The sequence below is a fragment of the Dryas octopetala genome, chromosome 3 (genome assembly GCF_963921425.1).
Source record: "Dryas octopetala chromosome 3, drDryOcto1.1, whole genome shotgun sequence".
Classification (NCBI taxonomy): Eukaryota; Viridiplantae; Streptophyta; class Magnoliopsida; order Rosales; family Rosaceae; genus Dryas; species Dryas octopetala.
The window spans coordinates 8,233,772-8,256,875 of NC_141368.1; the positions used below are offsets into that span (position 1 = coordinate 8,233,772).

At 36.8% G+C, this 23,104-nt stretch overlaps 3 protein-coding genes and 1 pseudogene across 4 annotated transcripts; 1 reads left to right on the forward strand and 3 right to left on the reverse strand.

The window, feature by feature from the left end:
* Positions 1-1,130: 1,130 nt before the first annotated feature.
* On the forward strand, positions 1,131-6,886 carry LOC147290441 (uncharacterized). The gene is made up of 6 exons (XM_086236795.1): positions 1,131-3,507; positions 3,932-4,566; positions 5,143-5,352; positions 5,733-5,950; positions 6,079-6,138; positions 6,287-6,886. Exons 1-6 carry the CDS (start codon positions 1,176-1,178, stop codon positions 6,333-6,335), a joined length of 3,504 nt encoding a protein of 1,167 aa, XP_086092921.1. The 5' UTR covers positions 1,131-1,175; the 3' UTR covers positions 6,336-6,886.
* A 417-nt stretch (positions 6,887-7,303) lies between these two features.
* Positions 7,304-10,518, reverse strand: LOC147290442 (phosphatidylinositol 4-kinase gamma 4-like). Its single transcript, XM_086237533.1, has 2 exons — positions 8,454-10,518; positions 7,304-7,880 (listed from the first exon to the last, which is right to left on the reverse strand). Exons 1-2 carry the CDS (start codon positions 9,837-9,839, stop codon positions 7,497-7,499), a joined length of 1,770 nt encoding a protein of 589 aa, XP_086093659.1. The 5' UTR covers positions 9,840-10,518; the 3' UTR covers positions 7,304-7,496.
* Positions 10,519-11,840: 1,322 nt separating this feature from the next.
* Positions 11,841-13,648, reverse strand: LOC147290443 (calcineurin B-like protein 7; annotated as a pseudogene). The gene is made up of 6 exons (XR_015121379.1): positions 13,285-13,648; positions 13,053-13,109; positions 12,744-12,823; positions 12,547-12,659; positions 12,213-12,309; positions 11,841-12,050 (listed from the first exon to the last, which is right to left on the reverse strand). The product of XR_015121379.1 is annotated as a calcineurin B-like protein 7 (transcript).
* Positions 13,649-16,238: 2,590 nt separating this feature from the next.
* LOC147290444 (Acid phosphatase/vanadium-dependent haloperoxidase-related protein) lies at positions 16,239-19,258 on the reverse strand. The gene is given in 6 exon segments (XM_086238133.1): positions 16,239-16,815; positions 18,495-18,565; positions 18,568-18,691; positions 18,693-18,793; positions 18,796-18,954; positions 18,957-19,258. Coding segments are annotated over 6 exon segments (876 nt in total). The 5' UTR covers positions 19,216-19,258; the 3' UTR covers positions 16,239-16,653.
* Positions 19,259-23,104: the final 3,846 nt, after the last annotated feature.

Sequence of the window (23,104 nt, forward strand, 5' to 3'; positions counted from 1 at the left end):
CTAGCCTAATTTGACCATATACATATGAACCTATAAAAAGTGTGAATATTCCCTCAACCCAAGTCAGATGCATCTAGGACCACTAAAATCTGCACTATCAGTTGAATATTCCCTCAACAAACTTTCAAAACCCTAAACCCAATAAAGTCTCCCACTACCAAACAAAGTACGACTTTTTAAATGCAAAACAAACTAGTATAAAATGAACCCTTTGCACCCTTAACCTTCTAAACCCTAAAAATGATGAATATAAAACCAAAAAAGGTTGAAAATATTTCTTACCATATGTCGGAATGTCGTAGACATTATCTGGGCGAAATTTCCAACCCATTTTGGCCTCTAGATGTTGTCTTCAGCAAAGTGCAAGCGTTGACGGAACAGATCTAAAGATTCAGTGATTAGGGCTTTCGCAATCTACAGCTTTAGTGATTCAGTTTCGTGGGTGGATCTCTGCCTCTTCGTCTGGGTCTGTGTTTTTTGAACAGAAAAAATGGTTTTACACTTTCGAGTTTTTTGGGTTTGCCTCTTCATTTTTCTGGGCTCTGTTTGTATCCCTATGTTCTTTTTTCTTTTTCTTTTTTTATTAATTTTAATGACAGGTGGACCACGTGGCAATGTGTTTTGGAGGGAAACACTTTGGGTTAGGACTGATGTGGCGAGGTTGGGCGGGAAGCAACCTGGGGCCGACATGTCAATGCCAGATATTGGGTTCATTTATGCCACGTCAGCAGTTAACAGACCTCTTGACGGTCAGACAAACGGAGGTATTCAATTGACAAAAAACATAAGTTGATGTACCTGAATGAAAATTTTTGAACTAGAGATACCCAGTTGATAAGTGATTTATAGTTGAAGTATTTATATGTAATTAACCCAAAATTTAGTGTACGCTTGTACATGTAAAAATTTGTATAATCACTAATTCGTTTCGTGCCATAGAACCCTAAAAACTCCACTAAGTACGATAAAAGTGTCCATGGGAAGAATCAACGAAAAATGGACATCACATTCCATGCAAAACACGACTTATCGTATTGTTACCATGTCGTTTTCTCTAATAAACGACATGTCAATAACATATTATCAATTACCGACGAGCAAAATGCGCAAAACCTCCCCAAAGTCTCCGCAAAGCTCCGAATAGCTCACTCTATGCAACCTCTCTATCTTCATCCATGGAGGTTCTTTATTCTTCTGTCCCAACCAACCCCAAATTTCTCTCTCAAATTTCACCTTTCCTTACCGAATTTCCCACCAAGTCTTGTAACAAGAAAAACCCATTTGGATACAACTTCGAGCTCCACAAAAACCCATCATTTTCAATCTATTTACTCTCATATAACAGCAGAAAGTTTCAAGCTTTAGCTCACTTTGGTCGACCCACGAGCCGCAGAAACTCGCTGAGGAAGAAGCTCATCGACGAGCAAAAGGTGAGCCAGAATTCCATTCCTTTAAGCCCAAATTCTGATTTTCAGTTTTTGAATAGTAATTTTGATGATTCTGAGAGTGTCTTAGAGAAAGTGGAGTGTGATAGCGTGAAAGAGAGTAGATTTAGTAATGGGATTGCTGATGATAGTGTAGCTGAAAAGGTTAATGTGAAAGAATCAAATGCAAAACGTTTTGGTGAATCTGTTTTGATGAGTAAATTGGAAAGTTGGGTTGAGCAGTATAAGAGAGATACTGAGTACTGGGGCCTTGGTTCTGGTCATATTTTTACAATTGTTCAGGACTCTGATGGAAATGTGAAAACGGTTTCGGTTAATGAGGGTGAAATCTTGAGAAGAAGTCGAGTTGAGCCACGGGAACTGGAGGACTCAGCAGAGGTGAACTTGAAAATTTTGCACGCAGAGAGTTTAGCTGGAGAGATGGAGAGCGGGAAAAATGTGATTCCGAGGAATAGTTCAGTAGCCAAGTTTGTTGTTGAAGGTGAGGAATCTGGTTTTATGAAGGCAATTCAAGGTTTTCCTCATCGACCGGATTTCTTACCAAAGCTATCTAGAGTTGGGAGAATGGTGTTGTATGGTTTTATTGCATTGTGGGCATTGAAGAAGTTGTTCACTTTTGGAAATCAAGAAGAAAAATACACGGAATTGGAGAAGGAAATGATGAGGAGAAAGATAAAATCAAGAAAAGAGAAAGAGATGTTAGAAAAGGGCAGTGTCGAAGTTGTCCAAGTATCTTCAGAAATGCCACTGGTATCTTATGAAATGCCTAGGCTGGATAAGGAAGAACTTATGACCACTATTGTGAGAGCAAAATTGTCAAATGGTAACCTGGCTTTACGAGATTCTTCAAATTCCATGACCACTAAAGCTATGGATTTTGATGACAAAGTTCAGGAAATCAGAAATATGGCCAGGGAAGCGCGTGAAGTTGAGGGTATGGAAAGTAAAGATAGAAAAGAAATTCAGACTGTGAATGATGAGTTCTCCAATGAAATCAAAGTTGTCAAACAGCATATAGAAGAGGGGGAAAATATTCTAACTAGCCTTTTAAATGGAGATCGCAGACAGACTACGGGTAGCAATGATACTGCATTTCTTAATACGTTAGATTGTGTAGAGGATGTGGATATTCAGACTTCTGGTACTTCACATGTAGAAGTTTCGGAGGATAGGCAAAGCACTAAACAGGATCTAAAAGACAGTGAACAGAATTTACACTTAGCAGATGATGCTCCTTTTAGTGATTCAAACAAGTCCAAGAACAATTCTACTCAAGTAAAACCAAGGGTCATAAGGTCAGTGAAAGAAGCTAGGGAGTACCTTTCCAAAAAACGTGACAAACAAAAGAAAACTCTAGAGCCCCAGTTTGAACCTGTGGTAGGAAGTGATGCTCCTGTAAGGCTACAAAACGATAAAGGCTTTGGTACCAATGGGAGCCAGGGACTGGGCATGGCTAACAACGTATTCACACATGCGATTCCGGATGGAACATCTGATTCTCCATCTACCAAAACTGCTTCTGAAGATTGTAGTCTGAAGGATAAGAAATTTGATGCTATAAAGATTGATAAACTTGATGACACTGAGAAAAGATACATCATGAATAATGTTCAAAAGCAACAAATTTCTTTGGATCATGAAGGTAATGGCAGCAATGCAATGACAGAACCATCTGTAAAGGATGAGAACTGGATGGAGAAAAATTTTAATGAATTTGAACCCATAGTTAAGAAGATTGGAGTTGGTTTTAGAGACAATTACATTGTTTCAAGAAAAAAAGGAGATCAACAATCGAGTACGAGTTCTGACATGATGCAGCTTGGGTCAAACGAGGAAGATGACAGTGAACTTGAATGGATGAAAGATGATAGTCTTAGGGAAATTGTTCTTCAGGTTCGAGAAAATGAGTTGGGAGGGAGAGATCCCTTTTATATGATGGATGCTGAAGATAAGGTTGCATTCTTCAAGGGTCTTGAGAAGGAAGTTGAGAAAGAGAATAAAAAGCTATCAAAATTGCATGAGTGGCTCCATTCAAACATTGAAAACCTCGATTATGGGGCAGGTAAGTAATCTGTTTTGGGCTCTTAACTATTGATCCGCATTTCAGCATCGAGGAATATAGATGTTTATATTTTCATCTTTTTTAAGTTTATGAATTAGTACTATGCTGAGATGTTTCAAATTTTTACCACAACCAGTTCAATAACCCCCCATAGGTTTGTTCTGTTGGCAGTTTTCTCTTCTCTTTGTAATTGTTAGCTAGACTGGTTCCTTACTAGATACCATGGCCGCATGTTAGGCCAATTAAGACTATGAATTAATATGTTCTTGCCTCTTGGACATGGAAAGTGGAAAGGGGTGGTAGCTTTTAGGTTTAAAGCCTTACCAAGCAATGAAAAGATATATGATTTCTATTTACATATGTACACATGACATTTCAGATTTCAAAGTGCTTGTGCTGATAGAAATTTTTGCTTTTCCTGTAGATGGTATCAGCTTGTATGATCCACCGGAAAAAATTATACCACGCTGGAAAGGTCCCCCTTTAGAGAAGAGTCCCGAGTTCTTCAATTATTTCCTAGAGCAGCGGGAGGCAATTTTTGCTGGAAATGCTGGGATTTCATATCCTGTAAAGAATGATGAGAAGAACTTACTTCAGAAGTCAACAGAATCCCAATCCCATGAGAATATTGCCACTTCTTCAGCAGGAAATGATCCAAATAAGAAGAACAATAAAAATTCAAAGATTGTTATAGAAGGCAGTGATGGTTCTGTTAGAGCTGGAAAAAAATCAGGGAAGGAGTTTTGGCAACACACAAAGAAATGGTCCCAGGGGTTTTTGGAATCCTACAACGCAGAGACAGACCCAGAAATTAAAACCACTATGAGGGAAATGGGGAAGGATTTGGATCGATGGATCACTGAAAAAGAAATCCAGGAAGCTGCTGATTTGATGAACAAATTGCCTGAAAAAAATAAGAAATTCATGGAAAAGAAACTCAGCAAGCTTAAGAGAGAGATGGAATTGTTTGGACCACAAGCTGTAGTGAGCAAATATCGTGAATATGCAGAAGAAAAGGAAGAAGATTACTTGTGGTGGCTAGATCTTCCATATGTGCTGGTAAGCTAGATATGCATTTTGGCTTTCCTGCCATATGGTGGTAGTTTGATAAACATTGTTAGTTCATTCCCTGATAGTTTAAATTTATGGAGTCATAGGTTGTCTAATGTGGTATCAAAAAATTCCAGGATGTCATGGTTTCCAAACCTATCATTCTCATTTCCCACCTATTTGTTAATTTGTAAGATGGAGATGCAGGGTGGGGCTGCACCTATATGTTTATCTTTTCCTACCTCTCCCCAGATAGGATGAAGTTGCTCATGAGAAAAGTTGCACATAAGGGTGATAACCTGATGTACATTGTTAGCTCATTTCCTGATAGCTTAAGTTTTTGGGGGCCTAATAGTTGTCTAACAGTCCTTATATGCCACTTTTCTGACAAAGCAAATGTCAATATTGTGCAAATCAGATTCTACCATGTTGCTTCTTTTTCGTCTTCTTTTATTTTTTTGGATTTAAATTTTCAACTTAATCTCAATTTTCTACTAACCATCTTGGTTTTATGTTTTATATAGATATTTCCCAGATTATACAGAAAATACTCCATAAATAGCTTATTCTCTCTTTATTTTTCAGTGCATCGAGTTGTACACAGTTGATAATGAAGAACAAAGAATAGGTTTTTATTCACTGGAGATGGCTGCAGATCTTGAATTGGAACCAAAGCCGTATCATGTGATTGCTTTCGAGGACACTAATGATTGCAAAAATCTTTGTTACATCATCCAGGCTCAAATGGATATGCTTGGGAAAGGCCATGCCTTTGTTGTTGCCCATCCACCTAAGGTAAAATACTTATTTCTATGCGGAAAATAATTTTTCCAGTAGATCCTCATCTTGCCATGCAATTTATGGTCATAGTAAAATTATCATGTGTCTCAAGAAAGGCTGCTTGGGTGGAGCTGGCTGATTCTTGGTTTCCATGCCACTGGGAAACATGACTTTTATGGTTTTTCCTTTTTAAGTCGAGATTTAAGATCTGATGCTCTATTGTTATCCAATTACAAAATTAATCTCTTTGCTGACTCCTTGGTCAACTGTTCCCTTTCTATCCAATATATGTAGATGATAGGGATATAATTTACTATTGCCTTTAGTCTAATTTTTCTTTATCTGTTGAGATGGGTGACCTAATTATCCTTAACTGTCACTTAACCCCCCTCCAGGATGCTTTTCGGGAAGCCAAAGCAAATGGCTTCGGTGTAACTGTCATTAGGAAAGGGGAGATTCAGCTCAATGTGGACCAAACTTTGGAAGAAGTGGAGGAACAGATCGCTGAAATTGGAAGCAAAATATACCATGATAAGATTATGCAGGAGCGCTCTATGGATATAAGCTCATTGATGAAGGGTGTATTTGGTTTCAGTGGCAAACCTACGAAGAGGTAACTTCTTTATTCTGGTAAAGTTGTTTCCATACAATACTTACTTGCCTGGCATGTGGCACAGAACATCATTGTACTCTATCTTCAAAGTAGTAACATTATGTGTATCTTGGTTGTCTTGATTGCAGAAAAAGATCAAAAAAGATGATGAAGGGTGCAATTGGTTTCGGTGGAAAACCATCCAAGAGGTAATTTCTTGATTCTGGTGGAGTTGTTTCCAGACAATACATACTTACCTGGCTTGGCTCACAAAAGCATTTTATAATTGCTATGTTATCATTGTATTCTATTTTCTAAGTAGGCACATTTTGTATATCTTGGTTGTCTTGATTGCAGAAAAAGATCAAAGCAGATGCCGAAGAAGCCTAGCAAGAAAGAATGGTGATGCTTGATCATATATTCTCCAAGAGACAACCACAATGATTGGCCATGAAAGAAGTTCATGGTAATGTAGGCTTTTGATGCCTACTTCACATTCTTGCTCTGGTTGCATAAATGCTGGACAAACTTTGTACAAGCAATCGGAGCTACCATGACTTGGCGCAAGCCATTTACCTTTCAGGTCACCTTTTGCCCACGTCGTTGGTGTCACCCATTCGTATAGCAGGTGCTTGAAGTTTGCACCTGTTTGGTGCTAGCAAAGTATATATGTCGGGCATTGGACAGCCATGCTTGTTTCATTTGCATTCTGTCTCACCCAAGGCTGGAGATCGATTGCAGTTCAGCAAGCTCTCAATTCCCTGGTTGGTTGCTGTTCCAGATTTGGTTTGTGGTGTACGTACAAGTTCCCACTCCTCATTCATAGCCAGATAATCTGGGAAGTGATAATCCCTTTAACTTGTCATTTGGATATTTGCTTTAACTTGTGCATAAATATAGAACCTTACTCTATTTTTGCCTGTATCAATCTCTCCTAGTTTCTTAAATGAAGATTCAGTCATTGTACTCCATAGCCTAAAACGTTCAGCAGTACTGGAAACAGTCTTTCTTACTTCACTGGTTTGAAATTTGAGTGAGAAATATAAAAAAAAAAAAAAAAAAAAATCAGATCTCTGGTTCTTTCTGCAAATCAAAATTGATGTGAAGTAAAAGTATACCACAAGATCTGATGGTTCGCTCGACCAACTAGAACCAAAACAAATCGGATTGTAATATTGTAATTACCTTCTCATTTTAAAGATGAGTTATACAACATATATATAATCTGGACCACATGTTCAATGTGTTTTTCAATATGTTCATTAAGTATAAACTATAATCTGCACGAGGTTTTAACCTAGGACGTTGACGTCATCCCGGATCTGCCTACAATTACCGAGGAGAAAAAGTAATACAAGCATTACGAACCTAACAAATGAAATTTCTGTTACCATACCAAACTTGAATGCTTTTACAAAGAAAAAGAAAATATCACGAGTAAATCACGACCAAACTTCAGGTCCCATTCAAAAGGAAATTAAGTCTTAAAGGAAAAAGAAAAAATACAGCATACGAGATTCATATACACTGATATATACCTATGTTCTCCACATATTCAACATTCCTGTCAAGGTGGCCCGGCGATCTCATCAAGGCAGCGATCCATAATTTCAGAAATGGTGTCAAGAAAAGCAGCTTCGCTTGTGTGAGGGAGCACAGAATCCTCTGCTTCTTGGACAATCTCCTCAATTATGGATTCCTTGTTCAAGTTTCCTCTGCACATTATGTTTCCTATGGCAAAGGGAGTGAGCCGTCTCTCCGCTCCTTTCTTCAGAAGCATGGTCGATATGCGAAGTGTGCGAGCACATTTGAGCGGCATGTCCCATCCATGGAACTTCAAAAGGGCAATATCTTCCTCAGCATCCAGTGATTTTATGTAATCAATGACCTCCTTGTCATAAGGTTTGCGCGCTTGTGGCCAATAAAGCCAATCAAATGTAACATCTTCAAACTGCAGGAAAAGCAAATACATGATGATATTTACAAGATCTTCAAATAATCAATAACACATGAATATAAATTTGAAGTATATTGGGGAAAAGAAATGCATAAAAAGCTTCCAATCAGCTGACATGACAACCTCACTAATCCCTAGAGCATAGTCAAGAAAGCATTATGCATGACAAATATTGGTTTATCATATCAGCACTCTTGGGACAGAAGGAAAAGAAGTCTCAAGATTATACCATGGCAATGAGCTGATGAATATCAGATGCAAAATAAACAGATGGCTTGTTAATTTGACAAAAACGTTTTAGAAAAAATAACCAGACTGGTGACTCATAAGATCTTTTTTAGGAGGGACTCATAATTTTTAAATCAACTTAAATGAATTTATTGATTAACCGAACCTAATACATAACAGATATCTATCTAGGGCCATGAATGAGATTAGAATATAGTATAAAGAACAGGAAGTGAGCAAGTTCATGAAAACTACAAATGAAACAGATATAAATGCTATAACCACAAGAACATGCATAAAATCATCACCACTTAAGCAAAAATGAAGTCTAGTACATACACTTTCAGGCAAGCAGTACCCATGATCAATGGGAATCAGCAAAGTCCGGCCACCTTCACCCTCTTTGCTCAGTAAAATATTTCCAGCATGCCTATCTGCATTTGCCAATCTAATATCCAAAACAGAAATTTTATGCACTTCTTCAACTGGAAAAGCCAGAGGACCCATGTCCTCACAACTTCCATCGTTCTCCATGAACTTCTGCAAGGACCCAATCTTGACAATTTCATCCCCAGGATGGTTGAATCCTGTATGAAAGCACTTAACTATAAATGTTGGAGGGACCCCAGCAAAGCCCTCCTCATCACCAAACAACATGCGATGCCCACTCTTTGGATGATCCAAAAGGTAAGCTGCAACTTCCCTGAATGCTCCTTCTCCAACTCTTGTTCCTTTTTTCAATCCTTCACCATCCAGTGACAATGGAAGCCCTCTTGGATTGTTCAGAGCCATAGGCTCCTCATCAATTGGCTTGAAAACAGACACATACTTTTCACCAGATGAGTCCAGCATAAAATAAGCTCCTCCTGTACCCTCCATGGATCTGATAGGATAATTGCCACTATCCAGTCCATCACATGTAGCATTAACCATATCCCATATTGCGGAAGGCAATTCAATCTTGGGGTTAACAATGACGGGCTCCAACAAAATCTCCCTATCAGGAGGTTTTCTTGCCACAACTTCTTCCTCAACTTTATTCTTCTGCTCACCAACATCATATTGTCGCTTCACATTCTCTTGGTCAACTTCATAATTTTGCTCATCGTTCAAATGTGAAGCTACAACAGACAATTCAAAGTTCTTCTCAACAGGTCTAGGCCGAACTTTTGCAGACTTCCGAACCAACAGATGTAAGACAGCATCATTTTGTTTACATATGTCATCAATAAGTCTCTGATCCTCAAGTGGTTCGCCATCACACACAACTTCTTGCGCTTCTAGATCAACAAACTCTTTACTCGTCTTCGCAATCTTTTGTTTTACATACCCGACATCTTTACCACGTTCCACATTGAATGTAAATTCTTTCCCACAAGTCGTTCGAACATTGATCACCTGAAGATCAGAAAGCCTAAGAACCAAATGCAAGACATTTCCATCCGTTACCCCATATTCTCGAAGTATGGAATTGCTCCGAGACAGCTCCCGACCTCCACAAACCAACTTCTGCTTCTTCACAACAAATCCTTTATAGGTTTGGATCCTAAGCTTCACTGACTCAATGGAATCAGATTCCAAAAAACTCATGGGAGTAGTTGATCCAGAAACAGAAAGATATATCAAAATTGATTCATCCGAAGACATACATGATTGGGCGTGAAAACTATTAGGAGAAAGCAAGGTCTCACTAGGGGCAAGAGCGGCGATACCAGCGGACGACATTTTGTTCTCAATTTGAAATTTCGAGTTCAAAAGCTTTTCAAATCAATGAAAGACTTCCAAACCCTATGAAATTTACAAGTTTACAAGAATGAAGCCATGTTTGAATCGTAAATTGATCACCTGATTGATACCCAGATGATCAAATAAGCCCTAGATTCGATTTCCACAATCTATACAGCAAAAGGAGCAAACTTGAAACCTCGCCACCCCCTCAAAACCACAAAGAAAGCGTACCAGATCGAAACCCCTATAAATTCATCTATGGAAACAAACCGGAAAACAAACTGAAAAAAAAAGAAGGGGGAAATAGGGGAAAAAGTCCCCCAGAAACCGATTCGCAAACCCAACGCCAAGAATTAATCGGACCCAACAAAACAACTGAGTTTTGTACAATTACGGTTTTACAACTGAGATAATTGACAAAAAAAATCAGGAAAAAAAGCGAAAAATTAACAGCAAAGCAGACGGTGACGATTCTTACCAAGGAGAAAGAACCGAAGAGAAGGGTGAGAGGAAACAACAGCTCAATCAATCATTCAATCACGATTTGTCTTTTGGTGGTTTATAGGGTTTGTAATTTTTGCAGAATTGAAGGAGAGAGAGAGAGGTGGAGTATGCAAGAGGAGGAAGAAGTCGCGTGGAGCTGCCGGAGGTGTATACGTAGTGGTGGGTGGGATGTTATGACTTTTGACGCCAAGAGTTTTTATTTTATATTTTAATGCTTCGTACGAACATTCTGCGAAGGAGCCGACAGTTGGACTGCTGACCAAGTTTACGTGATATAGTAATAACTACAATAATATTAAAAGTGAAAAAGATCAGACTTACGTGTGCTGCCCAATCAGGGACTGCCGCGTGGACAGGATTCATATCGGAGGTGACTTAATTTTAACTAATTTGAAAATACTAACAGGACCTGATTAAAAAGAAATTTTGATCAAAGTACATTTTTAGTCGTATTTTGAAATTTTCACTTCAGTCTCCGTTTTTCTAATTTTAATAATTTTAGTTTTATATTTTTATTACATTTGTAATTAGATCCAAACTGTTAATTTCATTTATTTTTTAAATATAAATATGATGTAACAGCACATATGAATGAATATTTTAGACATTTCATAATTAATACGGTCTAAAAATTAATTTAAATATAATATAATTTAAAATAAAGGTAATTAAGAAATAAAAAAAAGACAAAAACTTAAATAATTAAGAAAAAAAAAACATGTGTCTAAATGTGATTTGGTAATGTCATCTTGTTAAATAAGTTTCGCTCATAGATTATTTAAAATATTTAAAATATTTCTTTTACGTCATATTTATGTCAATAATTTAACTTAATTAAGGATTTGAACCTAATTACAAATTTAATAAAAATACTAGATTAAAATTTTTAAAATTAAAAAAATGAGACTAAAGTGAAATTTTTATTAAAATACATGGACCAAAAATGCACTTTCACAAGAAATTTTTGATCAAGAGAATTAAACTTTCAATTCTCTTAAGATTTGAAAAATACAAACGTTGGAAGTCCACCTACCGTCTCACACTAGAAAGCCAGCTATGACTTTTAGCCCTTTTTTGGAAAAGAAAAATAGTAGTGTTTTAAAATAGTCTTAAAATAAAATAATCAACTTTTTTAAAGATGCTTTGGGAATATACAGGGTGTGTTGAGTAAAAGTTTAGTTTTTAAAATTTGAATTTATTGGTGTGGAGGATCATTCTTTTGGGTATGAATGGAATCATCCTTTTGGACTTTGCAATCAGGATATGTTGGGCCAGGTTGAAGATAACTTCTGGGCTTTGCCTGGGTTGGGCTCTGCTGGGGCTGGACTTTAGAACATTTCCATCCGGCCCAAAATGGAAAACAATACAAAAAAAAGTTTAAGAGAAAGGGAGTCGATACTTTTCTAGGACATTGCAGAGATACTTTTAGGGGCCTTTTGAACATTGCAACACATGATGCTATACATTTGAGAACATTCTACCCAGATTATAAATCAGTAAATTTCAACAAAGAAGACAGATTGAAAGCGAATAAAATCTATTTAGAAACTCCATGTCCGTGGTAGCCACTAGCCAGCTTCCAATGTACAAGTTCTCAAGCAGCCAATCTATATTTACAATGCACATGTTGACTGTGCCCTATTGATACCAGAGTGATACTGGGGAGCTTAAGGGCATGAGCCCCTTTTCATCTTTTGTCAGTCACTGTAAATAAGTACCCAATAAGACACCGAACTTTTCAACGAAGCAAGTTTCTCCATAGAGAGAAACTTCGTGTGACAGGTGTATGTATATTCATTATTTATGTTTCTCTCTTTACATGCTAGGTCATGTGATGAAAGAAATACACACATAGAGTGTATATACCTGTGATGAATAAGCTTTTTTCTTGTTTTTAGACTATGATTGAGATTCTTCTGCTTTAGTGTTCAGCACAAAGCTGGGAAATGCTAGAGATATGTCCCTGAAAGTACACACAGATGGAAAATGTTAAATCCAAGAAGAACCACACCTGCAAACTGAAAAAAAGGGGCTGGTAATTCAAAACTTTTCCAAAAACTAGAAGAATGTAGTGAAAATTTTGCATTCTAAATGCATGCTTGCTATGCAAAAAGACGAACTTTCACAAAAATGCAAGACTTGCTCAGCTGTGGACAAACGGCTGATAAGTTTTACAGAAAGTAGGTTAATTAGGACATACATCAAGTATGGAAGGGTAATGTTCTTCAGTAAAGAAGGGTTTTCTGTTACGTATTCCTTCCACTCTTCTTCATCAATCCTACCATCTGCTTTTCTATCTGCTTCCATGAATGTCTGCATGACATACAAGAAAGTAAAATCATCGAGACCAGAAATGTGAAAGTGGAATTATCGAAGAGCAATGGAGTCATTCCGTACCTTGTCCACAATCATTCCAACAATATCATCTGAAAGAATCAGATGGGATTCGTTCAAAAGAGCCAGCACTATCTCTTCAACTGTTTTTCACATAGAGCGGTTTTAATTGTTATTTATGTGCTTCATATTATTTAACAGCAAAAATCATGAAGAATCTCCATTCAGAATCTGATCCACTCTTCATACGATTTGTATTCAGAAAATAGTGATAATCCATAGGGCTATGACATAATTGGATAACTCTTTCAAACATGAAATCAAAGTTAAATCAATCAAGACCAACAAGCAAAGAGTAAGAATCCAGTGAACTTACCTCCTCCCGCTCGATGTAACCAGTGTGCCTCAAATCATATAATTTAAAAGCATCTGCATATAAACATACCCGTTTTAGTGTGTGCATATGAGTTAAAAAGCACAGTGGCAGAAGGTTATCTTTTAAATACACTACTGCCATTTGAAAATCTAAAGATTTCAAACACAAGGGAAGAAGAACATGGAAAATGACCAATATAGGATTTACCATCATGAGTCTAGTTCTTACATGTAATTTTGACTGCATCAGGAGCTCTTGGGTGGAAAAAGCTCAATGTTTGAACAAATTCTTCAAACTCAATATGCCCGTTGTAACGTTGTTATTGACATCGAAAAGATCAAATATCTACAAAGGATGACAGAACACAGAGAAAGGAGAGTCGTAGTGAAATTATAGCAAACACAAATGGATCATCAGATTTGGTAGGGTGCAGAAAGCGCAAGCAAGAATAGCAGAGTGAAGAGATGCTTGAAAGTTGAAACTCACAGGGGGTCTTAGAAGCAAGAATAGCAGGGTGGTCCAACAACCCAGATGCTGGTTTGGCATTATGGTTAACTTTGGCTCTGTCTTCCTTTGAGTTGTGGCAACCCATTCCACCACACCATAAATCAATGACACTTCTTCCATCTTTTTCTTCTGGTGATTTTCGCAGTACCCTTTAAAGGGTTCTTGTGGATTAAGACAGATGGTGACAAAGAAGTATACGTATGTTGTTCAATTCAATTTGACAAAAGCAGTGCTCTTTTTCTTGGTCAACGACTCAACGCCTCACATTGGTCACGGCTTCATCATAACAATGAAGGGAACATAACTCCGAGGTTATTTGCTATTTTATATGCAAGGATGTATCGGTTTTATGGATATCTCAGAAAAATAAAGCTAGGATACTTCATTTGTATTCTAAATTTAAATTTAAATGATATACACATGTTAATATTTTATTTGTTGTGAAATATATAAGTCTCAGAATAAATTATGTATAAATTAATAAAATATTTAAAATCCCTTAACACTACTCGATCGGCTAGGCTTTTTCTTTAAACAAATATTTCACCCAACCCCAATGTCACTTGACCTGAATTATAGCCTACATGAATAGGATAACTTGAAAATATGCTAGTTTTGAGCAAGGAGTAAAATTTCGGTTTCGAGGAAATTTTCGATGGAAATTTCGACGGAAATTTTCGTGGAAATTTCGATTAAAATTTCGATTTCGACAAAATTAGATAAAAACGACGGAAATTGTTATCAAAATATGGAAATTTTGAATGAAACTTGACCATATGCTTATTTAACATATTATCTACTATATTGATAAAAAACATTGAAGAAACCAAATTATATAGTAAGTTTTATGTAATATAAGATGAATATAATGGGCGCTGGTGGTAAATACTGTTACAAAAATGGGTGACTAATTAATAATTATATAAATAACACCTCAAATTTATTTATATTACAATTTTAAATCTCTTTGTATTTGGTAATCTCTTTATAGGACCAAGAATCTTTAAGAATGTTAATTATAATCTTCTGTTGCCTTCATTTGAATGTAATTTAATTCTAAATTTCATATTAGCATGTACTCTAGCTTTTTCTTCATTAAATGGTCCCATTACTCCTTTAATCAATTAATCTTATATATATTCTTTTTTATTTTAATAGACTTTAGGGCCTTAGGCTGTCATATTTCATGGTGATCTGATTGAAATGGGTAATCAAGAGAAGATATATTCAAAGCATAGTATTTAATGTGGAAAAGTGGAAAAAAAAAATTAATAATTTCTTGCAGCTTTGTACTAATTAGCAAATGCAAGACATGTGAATAATTCAGCTACACAGTCTAAATCTAAACTAATAAAAACAATACCCGGAATATGATCCAATAGGAATGCAGCCTACTAAAAGAACTGGCTTTCTCTGCTTATATAAATAACCAACAAACAACAAATTTTAATCGTGAAGCATAACTGCAGAAGAAAGCATAACACTAGCTTAGAACCAAGGGACAAACAAAAAGGCCAACCATTGCTAAAACTATATGATATATTTGACGGTGGCCTCTTTGCTGTAGCGACGCTGGCCATAGGCCTTTCCTCTGTTTGCCTTCTGTTGCCTTGTTGGGCTTTAATGAATCACGTTGACCAAAAAAAAAAAATATGATATATTTGACATCCAGGCTATCCAGCATAAACCCAGGCTACCCAGCACAAAAATCGAGCAGCAACCCAGGCTAATTGACATCCAGCATAAACCCAGGCATATACAGATATACTTGACATCCAGCATAAACCCAGGCTACCCAGCACAAAAATCGAGCAGCAAAACCAAGAAATAGACATATATGATATATTTCATCCAAAATCGAGCAGCAAATTGAACAACCACTAGGAGTACCGAGTACCCACCCGCCGTTTCTCCAAAATCGATCACCCACCCAGTTGAGATTCTGCGAAATTTCGGCAAATTTCGTCGAAATTTCAGCAAATTTCGTCGAAATTTCGGCAAATTTCGTCGAAATTTTACAAAAATGCATGTGAGGGGGATCGAAATTTCGGCGAAATTTTCGAAATTTCGCCGAAAAATTACCGAAAATTAAGGGTAGTGTGATAAAATTTCGGGATCCCTAAAAAACGAAAATTTCGGCGAAATTTCGCCGAAATTTTCGAAATTTCACTCCTTGGTTTTGAGTGCATTTAAAATGGAGCGTCACTTGTTAGCTAGATAGTTTCCCCTAAAACTCCCTTTAAAAGACTAGGATCTGTTGTGGAGTGTTATAGACTAAACTTATAGTGCAAAATCATATGGAGTAAACAAAATTGGTAAGGGAGTGTCCATCAATCGATACCGCAAAACTTCATCAAATCAAAACAGCAGTCACATATGACTGTCGTATTACCAACTTTTTTTTTTCTTTTTGGGTACAAGAGGGGCCAACTTTTACTCCTTAAATTCCCGGTCATAGCTTGCCTTCACTCTATAATTCGCAATATTCATTATTCTGTTGAAAATTTTCATGTTTAAAGCTAAATATATGTTACGATATCCTACATTTTCATCTTGATATTCTAATCCATATGAGGAACAGAGGAATATGCTATTGAAAATTGTCATTTTCCGCCTGTAATTTGTTAGCCATTTTGGCTGAAATCAATTGTAAAAGTAAATAATCTTGCAGCTAATTTGTCAAAATAATGCCAAGGGCATCAACTATTTACAGGTTTATACACAAATGGTTTACAAAGTTACAGTAGAGACCTTTCAAGGCAAATTTCTGGCCAAGTTCTTTGGAATGTGAAACATCGTAAAGCAAATTTCTGACCCGGGAGGGCCTTTTAAATAAACTAGCTTTTGTGGGTTTTGTAACTTTGTTTCATGTCTAGGCTCTGTGTAGACATTTCTCAAATTTGTTTCATAGTCAGGCAGGGCTCCAAATCAGTTGCAGAGGGGCAAAAAATTAACATTTCTATCATTAATTTTTTGATTCTAAGTCTCTTTGATATTGAGGAAATGGATTACAATGATATCTCTGGTCCATGTCAACACTGCAATGGTGTGTGTCAACACAATGTGACCAAAATTACCTGCAAAGTCAGTTCAGGTAGCAACCAAGCTACTCTGGCAGCAAACACAAGCAACCACAATGCCTAGGAGAGCTCCAGCAAGAACCTGGGAGGGGGTGTGGCCTAGGAGTTCCTTGAGCTTTTTTTGGCTGATAGGATGGCCTTGGAACAAGTACTCGACCACTATATTAAGAACCTGTGTCAAATTAAGTAAGTCACAAATATTCATAAGAAAATCAAGATACAACACTACTGGTAAGTAAGAGAGAGAGAGAGAGAGAGAGAGAGAGAGAGAGAGAGAGAGAGAGAGAGAGAGAGAGAGAGAGAGAGAGAGAGAGAGAGAGAGAGAGAGAGAGAGAGAGAGAGAGAGAGTTCTGGAAAAGCAGTCTGCTTTGCATTGTAGAGAAGCAAAGCAAAAAAAACAGAAGTCTATTTTAGGAAAAACTAGATAAGAAACAACTAAAGCAGAACTACAAATGACTGATTTAGCATGAGACTGCTCAGAATACAAAGGGTTTACAGAATTTATAAGAAGCCAACAATCATATTGAATAATTTAGAATGAATCACCATTACAATTCGGGATGAGAAGGAAAATCAATGAAACAGTACATACAACATTTAGATTGACCTCTCACTTTAAATTCTCTTGTCTATGTTCAATTATGTGGAAAGTCAAAAGAGAATGCTACATACCCTCCCAAAATAAACTGTGTTAAGTAAAACCCAATAATTTTAGCTTTCTTTGTTTTTTTTTTTCACCTTCTATAAAGCCCAGTAAAGCATATCAGCCACCTCATGAACATAATATCATTAACTTTAAGCCCAAATAATTTGGATCAAGGTGATCCTGTGTCCAACTAATGACCAACCACCCCAAGTCCTTGATCAATTAACTTTAAACCTTTAAACTTTATAGTCACATTCAACTGTATGATCTGGTCTCCACCTACAACTTCTCAGTGAAGTACAGTTCCTAACTTCCTATTTTGTAGTTATTGTTCATTAACTTCATAGTCCTTACCCCATCCAGTTGCTCATATATCATACATAGAATTGCCAAGAGGCCCAAGACCCTAAAAAAATCTAAAAGACCCATAAGTCCTTCCTACCATATTACACTAATCAATCATGACAAAACCTGTGAAGGAAAACTCACCTTATGAAGCAAACATAGTACCTCATTGAACACCAAAAGAAGCGGAAATTCAAAAGCAGGGTCCACCATCAAACATCAACGGGAGAGGATAGTTAAAGACCTCCCTACAAATCCCAACCCTACTTCTAAAACTACCATCTGAGGTATAAATTCTCCCAACTACTGAAATAGGCAATAACTCAATAAGTACCCCAAGGCATTAAACTACCATCAACATCAACTACGGAAATAGGCAAAGCGTCTTGTCACTACATATGGAAATTTGGCCTATACAAGTCAAGTCCTATCCATACCATTTCCCCCAAACCAAAATGTACAATGCTCTATTATTCCCCTGATTGTGCATCATAGAAAATGCAATGAACTAACCTTAAGCTATTGGAGCCATTATTGGATTATGAATAGCAAGTTCAGACCGAATACATCATCCAGTTTATCAAAGTTCTAACCACAATTATCAACTTTTTCTACTGTTCTACAAAAATTTTTCCTCAAATTGGGAAGAGAAATTATACAAAATATACATCATCAGTAAAAACAGTGTAACAGCACAAGAAATAAACTCAACAAGGTTAATCACCACCTCAATCCTATCCCCTAAATAGAAACCTCACTGACTCCACCCCCAAAACACTTACTTTTCCCAATCAAGCAATTAGAGCTAGAAAAATAAAACAAAACAGAAACAGAAAAATAAATCAAATTTTACTTCCTACCTCAGCTTGCATACCAGCATGTCTCCGAACTCCAATAGCATCATACATAACAATGAGACTAAACCCAAGCAAACCGGAAAAAGCGAGTCTGCAACACCGTGACAAAGTGCCACAGAGGTCGTCAAAGCCGTGCACAAGGCCGAGTGCGACGAAGGCATACCTCCCGAAGCACACAATATTCTAAAATCCCATTTTCTTCTCCACAAAGAAATTCAACAACATTTTTGTAGACTGTGCCATAAACCACGCGAACATGCCCGAAACAAAGGTCGGATTGGCAGCCAATTGAGCCACGAAAGACTAATCTTGACCTTGGCATTGGATGTCACGCTCAACAAAGCTATTCCAATCCCACTGCTCTGTAAAAAATCATTGCTCTTTTCGTCTAAACCCTCTCTGTGTCTCTATTAAGCTTGTAAAAGGAAAACCCATTTCTGGGTTCGTGAAGAAGCCAAGACTTGATGCTTTGGAGGACCGGGACCAAAAACCCAGATGGGGTTTAGGTAGAATTGCGAGAACCCCATTTGGGTTTTGGGTGTTTGGGATTAGAAGGAGATCTATGAGAGAAAGAGATTGAAGATGTTCTGAGTTTCTTGAAGTGAGAGAATCTGAAGAAGGAGAGGTGAGTTGTTGTGGTGGTGGTGTAAAAGGGTTTGGTCTGTGGGTTTAAGGGGCTGAGAATGAAGGGACTGAATGTGTGCTTTGTTGCAAAAGAATCCATGCCTTTGAGTTTCAGTCAGCATTTCAGAGAGAGCAGCTTAGAGGCTTTGAGAAAAGCTCTGGAAAAAAACAGAGTTTGTGAGGGGGTGGTATTTATAGGCGATCAGATTTTGTGGCGGAGAAGAAACCCATTGGGTAATTTTAACGGAATTGCCATTGGACATCCAAAGTGAGCAACGAATATGCTAGTCTGCCAGAGGCTTCTTTGGGAACTTTCTGTACTTGGATTTTTATTGGAAATTACTATCGAAAATATGAAATGACTCATTTCTTCACTTTTATGAGAAACTGAAAAAACTAACATGAATTGAAGTAAATTAAAGAATTTTAACTTATTTTTAAAATCTTTAAAAATTTGACTTTCTAGTAATGTTCGAGCTCGAATTCCCTTTGAGTAGTGCTCAAGCTTTCCTTAAGAAGTGTTCAAACACTCCTCAAGCACTATTCAAGGGAGGTTCAAACACTACTCGAAAAGAAATCGAGTACTACTTGAGAGTTAAAATTCTAAAAATTTTAAAAAATTGTTAAAAGTTTTTAATAGAAATAAAAATGGATTGGTTTTTTAAATTTCTCCACTTTTTTTTATCATATCACTTTTTATCTCTTAGTTTAAATTGCAAGGCACATCGTAAATACTATCAAGATTATTTTGATTATTTTAAAAACAAAATATAATGTGGTAATAACTAATAACTCATTAACTTTGTTGTCATGTTCCACATTTTGGTGGATGGAAATTACCACATTGACAATGATCAATGATGTTTGCACACGATAGCAAGAAGAAGCATTCTTGTACTTCAACGTGACATCGATGATAATTGTGAATCACCCTTTAGGCTATATTGGTCAAAGTTAACAGCGACGAAGCTAGGAATTAAAAATAGGGTGGGCTAAAATTAAAGGCTACCTGCGACAACAAAAAAAATTTGGAGGTTATCGAAATTTTGGCAATATCTCGTTTATTTTTAGCGATAGTTCCCAAATTAAAAAACTTGTTAAAAAATATTATTGATCTAAAATGAAATTTATTCAAAGAAAACTCGACGATACGAGTGAATCTCATTAATAACAACAAAACATATACCTAATCATGGAGGACATAATGAGTTTTATCCCTCAAAATGCATAGTCATACAAAAAAGATAATAACAAATAAACATGTAATGCAATTAAATACAATATACTATTTAAATTGTGCCCTACAATTTTTGATAATATAAAAATCATCAATTTCAAATTCATAACTTTAAAAGAAGTTAAGAGCACTTATCTTTTCCTTAAGCTTTGGAGTTGGGTGCGATTGGGGAGTTAAGAGAAGCTGGGCAGAGATGAAGGGCAGCTGGAGCCTGGAGTTATTGTTGAGAATGAGAGTATAAGACGACTCACCTGTGAGAATGAGAGTGAGAGAATGGACAGCATGGCAGCTGGTTTAATTAGTTAATTTGGGGGTAATAGCTGGGTTATTAAGTCTAATTAGGCTGGATAGCTAGTATCTTTCAGCAAGTATCTAATTGGGCTGGGCAGCAAGTATCTAATATAGTATTAAATATACCACTAGGTTTTTTTTTTTTTCGCAAAAAAATGGGGTGGGCTCCAATAGCAACATCTCTGAAAGTTAGTATAACTTTATGAAAGCATGAGTTGAGTGTTGCAAGAGCTGCAAGAATATTAGGATTAGAGTGAACTAATTGCATTCCTAAATAATGTGAATCCTGAAGGTGTTATTGAAAGGAATATATTTTAATTGTAAAATAATTATTAACCTCTAATAACATTATACTTCCTAAATTAAGGGATATACTATATCCTAGAGATGGTATTTTGAATTCAAAGTCTTCTTTAATGGAAAATTGGCTATTGTTTTTAATGCCATGGAGTTATGAATTACGAGCAAGGAATAAAATTTCGGGTTTCGAGGAAATTTCGATGGAAATTTCGATGGAAATTTCGACGGAAATTTCGAAGATTTTTAAATTTCGACAAAAATTCGACGGAAACGATGAAAATTATTATCAAAATACGGAAATTTTGAATGAAACTTCACAATATGTTTATTTAACATATTATCTACTACATTGATAAAAAACATTGAAAAAAACCAAATTATATGGTAGGTTTCATGTGATATGTGATGAATATAATGCGCGCTGGAGGCAAATACTATGAAATAAAATTAGTATCATGAATAAATAAAATTAATATATTATTTATACTCTATAATATATACACTAAATTCTATATACTTTATAATCTATACTCTATATTATTTAAGATATCGTATAGAATATTAGGGTTTAGGTCCTTTAGGATATTTTTAATTATTTTTTATATAAAAAGGTATTAGAGTTTATTGGTTTAGGGTTTAAAAACAATTAAACGAAACTCCAACACGGCCAAACGAAATCTCAAATCATTTTTTTTTTCAATTGCCCAAAAACATCAAACTAGGATATGGTATATGATATTAGGGTTTAGGCTTTTTAGAGTATTTTAAATTATTTTTTATATTGAAAATTTGAAATATATTAGAGTTTACAAATTTAGGGTTTAAAAACAACTAAATGAAACTCCAAAAAAGCCAAATAAAAACCCAAACTATTTTATTTTCTTTACAATTGCTCAAAGGCCCCAAACTCCAATCTACCCTAAACCTTTTAATTTTTTTTCTCTTTCTTACTTTTTTTTTCTTTTTTTTTCTTCTTCTTTTTCTTTTTTTCTTTTTTTTTTTCTTTTCTTTTTCTTTCCTTCTTTTTCTTTTTTTCCTTTCTTTTTTTTTTCTCCCTTTTCTTTCCTTCCTTCCCTTTTCTTTCTTTCCCCCTCAAGTCTCCAGCAAAACTTTTCTGTTTTTCTTCTCTCTCTCTCTCTCTCTCCCCCCCTGCCGATCCGCCTGCCGCGCCCCCCCTGCCGCGCCGCCTGCCGCGCCCAAGATCTCCCTCAATCTCCCTCCTGCCGCGCTCCCCGGCCACCTCCTGCCGCCGCCCCTCCTTTCTCCCCCGATCTCCCCCTGCCGCACCCCCTGCAGCCGCCGGCGAAACTTCGGCGCCCGGCGAAATTTCGAAAATTTCGCCGAAATTATACCGAAAATTTAACGAAACTACGTTTCGATTTCGCCCACTCCTCAAAACGAAAATTTCGCTGAAATTTTCGAAATTTAAATCCTTGATTACGAGTGACTACGTAATTGATATGAGACATTTTCACTCCAAGATTTATTTGCATTAAAAGTATGTAATGAGCTTAGACCTAAAAAGGAAGGGTTGACTTAGTCATTGAGTACCTCAAAGCAAGGAATGAAATTAATTTTCGATAATTTTTCGACGAAATTTTGAAAAATTTCGTAAAATTTCGGCCGAAATTTCGAAGCTGCCACACGTGATTTTTTGTAAACTGTCGGCGAAATTTCACCTAAATTTCGGCGAAATTTGACCCAAATTTCGTTGAAATTTCGAACCCATCCCGCTGCTAAAGTTTCTGGAATCGGACAGAGAAGGTCGCGGGTTTTCCAGCTTCAAAACTCCACCTTGCGTGGTTTTCGAGGCAAAGGGAGGCCATGGATCAACTCAGCTCGAAGAGAGGAACCCATTGAGCTCGGAGTTGGGTCGCGAAGCCGCTGGGATTAGGAGATCGCATGAGTAGACCTTCGGCTCTGCCTGGGTTAGGTTGGGGTCGGGAAAGGAAAGAAAGAGGAAGAGATGGCCGGTGGTCTCGCCTACCATCGGCGCCGGACGGTGGCAGTTCGATTGGTGAGGAGGCGCGGTGAGGAAAGGGAGAGAGAGAGCTCGGGTCTGAAGGCTGAAGGTGAGTGAGTGAGGGACTGAGGGTACACACTTGTGAGGACTTTGAATAATTGCAAGATTGAAGAACACGTAAAAGAAGGCTTGTATCTG

Bases quoted from the DNA above. Each gene is read 5' to 3' on its own strand.
- LOC147290442 (XM_086237533.1), bottom strand. From the start codon at position 9,839: ATGTCGTCCGCTGGTATCGCCGCTCTTGCCCCTAGTGAGACCTTGCTT. The intron at 7,881-8,453 runs GTATGTACTAGA...CTTTTCCTGCAG, and splicing joins GGTACTGCTTGCCTGAAAGT to TTTGAAGATGTTACATTTGA.
- LOC147290441 (XM_086236795.1), top strand. From the start codon at position 1,176: ATGGAGGTTCTTTATTCTTCTGTCCCAACCAACCCCAAATTTCTCTCT. The intron at 4,567-5,142 runs GTAAGCTAGATA...TTTATTTTTCAG, and splicing joins TAGATCTTCCATATGTGCTG to TGCATCGAGTTGTACACAGT. The intron at 5,353-5,732 runs GTAAAATACTTA...ACCCCCCTCCAG, and splicing joins TTGTTGCCCATCCACCTAAG to GATGCTTTTCGGGAAGCCAA.